The sequence below is a fragment of the Callorhinchus milii genome, unplaced genomic scaffold (assembly GCF_018977255.1).
Source record: "Callorhinchus milii isolate IMCB2004 unplaced genomic scaffold, IMCB_Cmil_1.0 Scaffold91, whole genome shotgun sequence".
NCBI classification, from domain to species: domain Eukaryota; kingdom Metazoa; phylum Chordata; class Chondrichthyes; order Chimaeriformes; family Callorhinchidae; genus Callorhinchus; species Callorhinchus milii.
This window is the reverse complement of record NW_024704832.1, coordinates 126,433-134,510: the sequence shown is the minus strand read 5'-3', so window position 1 is coordinate 134,510 and position 8,078 is coordinate 126,433. Positions and strand designations below refer to the sequence as shown.

At 48.7% G+C, this 8,078-nt stretch overlaps 1 protein-coding gene across 1 annotated transcript in view; it reads right to left on the bottom strand.

The window, feature by feature from the left end:
* Positions 1–1,105: 1,105 nt before the first annotated feature.
* Positions 1,106–8,078, bottom strand: part of LOC121851695 (transmembrane protein 164-like) — a 7,587-nt gene continuing 614 nt past the window's right edge. Inside the window, exons 2-6 of the mRNA XM_042345772.1 lie at positions 7,797–7,867; positions 6,113–6,179; positions 4,978–5,056; positions 2,784–2,884; positions 1,106–1,649 (exon numbers count right to left, since the gene is read on the bottom strand). Of these exons, the coding sequence (XP_042201706.1) occupies positions 1,443–1,649; positions 2,784–2,884; positions 4,978–5,056; positions 6,113–6,179; positions 7,797–7,867 (525 nt within the window). The 3' untranslated portion in view covers positions 1,106–1,442. The remainder of the gene's footprint in view (positions 1,650–2,783; positions 2,885–4,977; positions 5,057–6,112; positions 6,180–7,796; positions 7,868–8,078) is intronic.

Here is an 8,078-nt window from a genome sequence, read left to right as displayed (position 1 = left end):
CGCCTCAACAACAATTTGCTATTAAATAATCTCGTAAAAAAAATAATCCATGACTGTTTGTGGGATACCACTGTGCACAATTGGCTCCCATGTTTCACCCTCAAAAATGTGCAGTCAATTCACTTTACAGTATATTCTGTGAAGCACTTTAAGACGTCTCGACACGTGATAAGACGCAATGTCAAGTGCAAGGGTTATTATTATTTATACAGCGCCTTTCACAGCGGGAAGACGAGTCAAAGCGCTTCACAGAATTCACTGTTTTGTAGGTGACTGAGACAGCCAATTTTCACACAGCGATGTCCCTAATTGCAGTCATGTGATGTGATGAGGTCCCACTAACAGCCGTGAAGTGACCCAACTGTCCATCGCTTTGGGAGTCCTCCCGACGTGAAAGGCGCTCTATAAATGGAATCTTGTTGTTGTGGTTGAAGTGAGCCCGTGATTTTATCCGGGAGATTGTTGGCCAAGACACCTGGAGAGAGTGAGAGAGAGAAACTCTTGTCTCTGTTCCCGATCGTTAACATCCACCGGATCAGGGCAGTGAGGTTTAACATCTCATCTGAATGACGGCGTCTCTGACAATGCGTCTCTCTCTCTCTCTCCGGGCTGGAGCGTCAGCCTGAATTGTGAGCTCAGAGTCCCTGACTTGCGGTTTGAACCCTCAACCTCCTAACTCGGAGGCCAGAGTGCGAGCTCGGCAGCTGAAACACTGAGCAACCCAGAAAATCGGAGACCAGAATACCAGCAGCTCCCTGGCAAATACCGTCAGTGTCACTATCCCAACACACATGTGGTATACAGCACCCTCCCGTTACATATCACTGCCTGACACATGTACATGTCGCCGTTTCGATGTGTACACAGCAGCGTGGTCTGGGCACGATACCCTCGCTCTCTCTTTGGCTTCACTGTCCTTTTGATCTCAGCCACTTGTGTTCTCTCCCCTCACATACTCTCTCTACCTCTCCGCTCACTCTCTCCCCACTTTCTCTTCCCCATCTCTCAGGGCCTGCATACTTGCCCTCCGCTCGCTTGTTCTCTCTCTCTCTCTCTGGTACTCACTTTCTCCCCTCTCTTTGTCTCTCTCTCCTCACCTCCTCAAGGCACGTCTCAAGACCCTCTTCCACCATGCCTTCGATCACCCTCCTACCCCGACCCTCACTACTCTCCACACCCAGTTTGGGTCTGACTGTGCAGTGCCTTTGGACGTACTTCCGACACGAAAGGCCTTGTGTAAATGTCTTTTGTTGGGGTTGTTTACCCGCTTTTCGATCGTGCCTGAAGATCTTCCTCTTCGACCGTGCTTCCGTTCACCTTGCCCCGGCTCAGCATCAGACTCCGAGACGCTGTCCCGGGTGAAGGCTCCGCAAGTTGTTATTGTCCTTGCCGGTCGGGTCGGAGGTCTGAAGCCGGGTCTCGAGTCTCGGATATGTCTCCGCTCACTCTGCCTTTTTCAGGGGGGTCTTCATGGCTTCCATCAAAGGTCGGCGGGTGAGGGGCACGGCCTGAGCCAGTGCGGTCAGCACCTTCCCGTGCAGCAGTAACAGTGCAGTCTGGTGGATGGACGCCCAGATCCGGTAGCAGGCGCCATAGAAGGGGTCCGAGACAGCCGGGCACAGCATGTTGTTCAGGTTCACCTGGGTCACCTGGAAAATACAAGGAGCCCATTACTGTCACCAGTCACACAGCTACAGCACACTGTCTCATACTGCTCGCTCCCCCACTCAAACTCTCTACTCTAACCCCATTCCCTGCTCTCTCTCCCATTGTGTCTGTGCTGGGGCTCGCTCCCCCACTGGAGCTCTCTAACCCCATCCATCTGAACAGGCAGACGGACCTCGGTTTAATGAACCTCTTTTAATGTTCATCCATTTCCTCATTTCATACCCTGTAATATTGCACAATGTAGCAATCCCCAGCACTACACTGGAGCATCAGCCTAGACTGGCCTACACCGGGGGCTTGAACCCAGTCTTCTAACTCAACGGTGAGAGTGTGCCAAACCATTTCCACACAGTGCTCCATCTCTTTCACTGTGAGGATATTGCACACTGCATTGTCACCTCTCTCCCAGCAAAGGGGATGGGAGTCCTGAAGGGTATTGGTTAGTCCGTTTGCCTCTCAAGTAAGGGGACCCGGGTTCAAAACGTTAGGCAAGCTTCCTTACTCCTCACACCTCTGTTTACCAGCAGTAAGTAGGAACCCAGTTGTTAGTCGCTTGGCAGATCACATTCCAGGGGAAATAATCCCCCCAATAAATAAATACAATTTGGTCCCTTCAATCCACGGCTGTTTGTGGGACACTGCTGTGAGCAATTGGCTACTGCGTTTCGTCCACAAGATAATATAATAATAATCTTTGCATTTGATATAGTGTTTTTCACATCTTCTCGACGTCTCAAAGAGCTTCACAGAATATGCTGTAAAGTGAATTGACCGTATATTTGTGGGCGAAACACGGCAGCCAATTGCGCACAGCAATGTCCCACAAACAGTCGTAGATTGAAAATGACCAATTTATTATTGTTTTTGGTTTTGGAGGGATTATTATTAGGCTCTGTGTGGAGTAAGGAAACTTGCCCAAGGTTTCGCCCTCTGCCTGGAATTGAACTCAGGTCTCTCGCTTGCAAAGCGAGTGCTCTAACCACTGAGCTACAGGACTCCACAAGATACACAGTCAATCCACTTTACAGTGTGTCTGCCCTGTGAAGCGCTTTGAGAACGATGTGATAAGGCGCTATATCAAATGCAAGGAATATTATTATTAAGCGTTGACTCACCATGGCTAAGGTCTGCAGCAGTGTGAAGTGATAGAAGAACAGCAACCCTGTGGCCAGCACAGCCCACCACATGTCCCCAAAGGGCTCTGCCTTGTACACACCTGAAACACATGCAGTGAGTCTGTCACCTCAACAACAACAACAACAACAACAACAAGATTCCATTTATAGAGCGCCTTTCACGTCAGGAGGACGTCCCAAGGCGCTGCACAGTTGGGTCATGACCCGAGCAGGGGGGAAATGGTCAAGAGAGCAACTGAGAGACCATTTGATACCTATATTAAGAGAGAGTGGTAATGTAGGGGAGGAAATTGCAGATGCGTTAGTCATAATTTTCCAAAGTTCTATATTCGGGAGTTGTGCCTTGGATTGGAGAATTGCAAATGCCACTTCATCATTTAAGAAGGGAGGGAGGGAGAAACCAGGTAATTACAGACCTGTCAACTTCACTTCACTCGTGGGGAAGTCACTGGAATCTCTCATCAGGGATAGAGTGACTGAGTATGAGCAAGTCAAAGAGAGTCAGCATGGATTTGAGAGGATAGGTTATGTCTGATGAATCTAATTGAATTTTTTTAGGAGATCACTAACATGCTGGATAAGAGAGTGTTTATAGATATCGTCTGCATAGACTTTCTTTTTAGAAGGAATTTGATAAGGTTTTGCACAAGAAGTTATTAGCAAAAGATAAAAGCTCATGGAATCAGAGGTAACCTTGCAATGTGGCTTGGTAATTGGTTGGGAGGCAGGAAACCGAGAGTAGGGATAAAGGAACGTTCCCTGATTGTCGGATGTGACAGGTGGTGTAGCCCAGGGGTCTGTATTGGGGCCCGGGTTTTTCACCATATAAATGACTTTGATGAAGAAATAGAGAGGTTTATACAAAATTTGCAGGATGACACAAAGTTAGGAGGCTCAGTAAATTGTGCAGATGGGTGCAGGAAGATACAAGGGGACTTTGATTAAGTGAGTGGGCAAAACTGTGGCAGATGGAATTCAATGTGGGAAGTGTGAGGCCGTCAACTATGGATCCAAAAATAGCAAAACACAATATATTCTAAATGGCAAGAAACTAAGAACTGTGGAGGAGCAAAGGGATTTGGGTATCTGCGGAGACAAATCACTAAAAACAAGCCGCAAAATGTTATCACAAACGCTGATAGGATGTTGGCCTTTATCTCAAGGGAGCTGAATGGCCTACACCTGTTTATGGATCACTTCATCAATTTTTTGGGGGATCAGCTGAGTGTCTGAGACATGCTTAAGAAATATTGTTGGAATGGATTGTGCATCCCCTAGAGGGATGCATCCTGCTTGCCTAATTCCATGGAGTATTAGGTACAGTTTGGGGACCCCAGAGTGTGTGTTGGGAGTCTAACCAGCTAACACCACATAGTTTGCCATTGAAAGCGCTGTTTGGCGAGCTTTCACGCTGCTTGTCCAGCTGGATCACCCTATCCATTATTAAGGCTTTGGCTACAGGGTTAACAGGACCTGAGTGAGAGGATTCGACTTCAAGATCCTCACTTTGTGTTCAAATCCATTCACTCCCTGCCACCTCCCAACGTCTCTGACCGCCTCACTCCCCAATCCACCACTCAACACCTCCACTCAACTGGCACTGGCCTCCTGCTCGTCCCTTGCACCCTCCGCCCCAACATCGGAGGTCTCGCTTTCAGCCACTAGTCCCCCAAACTCTGGAATGCTCTTCCTCAATCCCTCTGCCTCATCCCCCATCCCTCCCCTCTATCAAGTCCTGCCTGAAGACTTTCCTGTTCGACTGTGCTTATGGCTACCTTCCCCCTCCTCCTGTCTCGGGAGTCAGGCTCCACCACTGTTAAGCGCTCTGAGATGGTGCCCTGCATGGGGGGGCGTTATATAAGTGCAAGTTGTTGTTGATGATTCCTTGTCCCCAGTGACTGTCATCAGCAGTACCCTGGAGCACTGCGGACCTGCCTGGCTCAGGAACTGGACAACCAAGACCACCACAATGGATCGGCTTGGTGCTGACAATCCACTTACCCCCCCCGCCAAGGAAGATAGTCAGTACTTGGTAGGCATGTGACAAACGCAGGTTTGAGCCTCACTGGATAGAAGGCAAGTGCCACTGTTAAACACTCTGAGATGCGTGAAGTGTGCTTTGTATATGTAAAGTTGTTGTACAATTCAGTGAGAAATATCAGGTCAGACTCACCGCCTTGGTGCAGCAGGTAGATGGGAACGATGTACAGGAGGACGTGCTGAATGTAATACACCTCGGTTTCAAAGGGGAGCTTCAAGGAGAGAGATCACATTTATATCAGAGGTCATCACAAGGGTCTCACCACTGAGGGACAGTTGTGAGGAAGGTGGGACTCTTTAGAATGCACAGGGTTAAGGGGCGACTGGATCGAAGATTTACAACTGGGATTGACTATTTCAGGAGTGCTGTAGCTCAGGGGTTAGAGAGCTCACCTCGCACACAAGAGGACCCAGGTTTGATTCTCAGGCATGGAAACCTTTAGGCAAGTTTCCTTGCTCCCACGCCTGGTTACCTAACAGTAAGTAAGTCTCAAAGCGCTTCACAGGACATACTCGCCTTCTGTGTGGTAGAGTGACAGCTGGCTCAGTGGAGTGTAGTGACTGTGTATTTTGTGGGCAAAATGTAGAGGTCAATTGCACACGGCAGTGTCCCACAAATAGTCAAGGGTTTTGTGACCAAATTATTATTTTTGGAGGGATTATTACCCCCGGAAAGTGATCCGCCAATTGCCTAACGACCGGGTCCTACTTACTGCTGGTAAACAGAGGCCTGTGTGTGGAGTAAGAAAATTTACTTAATAATAATAATAATCCTTGCATTTGATATAGCGCTTTTCACGTCGGGAGGACGTCCCAAAGCGCTTCACAGAACACACTGTAAAGTGAATTGACTGTATTTTTTGTGGGCGAACGCGGCAGCCAATTGCGCACAGGCAATGTCCCACAAACAGTCGTGGGTTGAAAATGACTAATTTATTATTGTTTTGGAGGGATTATTATTAGGCTCTGTGTGGAGTAAGGAAACTTGCCCAAGGTCTCGCCTGACCTGCCGGGGATTGAACTCAGGTCTCTCACTTGCAAAGTGAGTGCTCTAACCACTGAGCTACAGGACTCCACAAAGGTTTTGCCCTGACCGGGAATCAAACCCGGATTGTTTCGCTTGCAAACCCACTATGTTGCTGGACTCCACACGCTATGAAGACAGATCCCATGGGAGCGGCGTTCCCTGTGAGTGAGCAGCATGGAACTCTGACTAGCGTAAAATCAACCCATCACATCCCGCCACATGCACAAGCCCTGACACTCACCAGCCTGGTGTTGACGACAGGAAAGATCAGTGCCAGCAGGGCTCCATTCAGCATGTGCACATGTAACCTGTGGGTGAGCACAGGTTTAGACTTTAACAACCAATAATCGGCGGCACTGAGACAGCAACAACAAGATTACATGTGTGTATAGCGCCTTTCACATCAGGGAGGTCGTCCCAAGGCGCTGGACAGGAGTACAGCATTTCAGACCCGAGCTGCGGTTGGGGGGAAGGGGGGGCAGGGAGAGGGGAGGGGAAGGAGGGGTGTCCGATGGCACTATGGTCCGAAGAGGAGGGTCTTGAGGCGGGACTTTAAGGAGGCTAAGGAGGGGGCGAGGAGGGGGTGATTGGGGGGATGGAATTCCAGAGGTTGGAGGCAGAGTGGCTGCCAGTGGTGGGAGGGTGGGTCAGGGTGATGTGGAGCGGGCCGGAGTCCCTGTTGCCAAGTGCCGTGGTGTCACCTGGCTCAGTTACTCACACACTCGCCTGCAAGTCATAGAGAATCATAGAATATTACAGCACAGAAGGTAGGCCATTCGGCCCATCATGCCTGTGCCGGCTTTGGAAGAGCTGCCCGATCAGTCCCACATTGGGACACATTTTTTCATAGCCTTGCAAATTTTTCCTTTTCAAGTTTGACAGTTGTGCGTTCCCGACCTCTCACGTGGGGGGACTTTGAGCTCACAGTGCAGACTGATGATCGCTCCAGTGCAGTGCTGGGGGGGAAAGAGCGCTGCATTGTCATAGATGCCGTCTTCGGACGAGATGTTAAAAATATGTTTGTTTTTAAATGTCACCCAATCGCGCTGTGCGCTGCTGCGTTTCGTCCACAAAAATATAGTCAATTCACTTTATAATATATTGTGTGAAGTGTTTTGAGATGTCTGTATGACGTGACAAGGCGCTATAGCAAATGCAGGGATTATTATTGTTATTATATAGGCACTGGCGTGAGTGAGCGAACAAACAAACTGGGATTTGCTACATGCCAGCCATAAATCAACCCCGAGAACTCCAATTACAGCAACAGCCTGGCTCTCACACAAGCCTCTGGGCTACTCCCCAAGGCAATGGGCAGCTCAGCTCAAAGAGTGCGGTACAAAAGAATGGGAAACTCTGCTCATCTGCAAACTGTGATGTTACCCTCAGGCTATTGTATCCGCTGGTGTGACATTGTGTTACCCACTGAGGTCATCAGGACCTCCTCCTGACGAGAAAGGCACTATACAAATCTAATTTGCTGTTGAGCATTCAACCTCAGTGCTTCAGGGTATGAAAGACGATCTCTCACGTGTTGCAATGGGCACACCCTGTGATCTCTGGTTTCTCATCTGTGCTGTGTTGATGCCTGAGTTAGCTTGTTTATAATCCTATAATAATTATGATTATAATAATTGTTGCGTCATTGAGACGTCTCAAAGTGCTTCACAGAACATACTGTAAAATGGATTGACTGTGTATTTTTGGGTGAAACAATTATAGATTGAATCACCATTTTTTTTGGGGCAGTGGGGGGATGGATTATTCTCCCAGAAATAGCCAATGTCTTCTGTGAGCGTGTTCCACAATCCCACTTTGGGATGATCTCACGACCCAAGAACTTAACGTCATTAGACATCCTTTGAGACATCCTCCCGACCTAAACAACATAGTAAATTGTTGTTGTTTTTACTGGGTGATCTCACCTGAAGACGATCAGGGCAGCTTTACACGGTGGGCAGGCAAGCAGGAAAATCTGTAATAAAACACACACAGCCTGAGTGAGTAAGCCTCCTCTTTGACCGGGCCTTCAGCCTCACCCCCACTCTTCCAATCCAAGTTTAAAATCCTCGGCCTCACTTTTATCCTTCCACAGTCTTGCTCCTCCCTACCTCTGTAACCTGCCAACTGTCCGCTACTCGAGCGTTATTACGCCGCCATCCAGCATACTTATATCAAGGATGCGGTCATTGAGGCCTGCCATATAA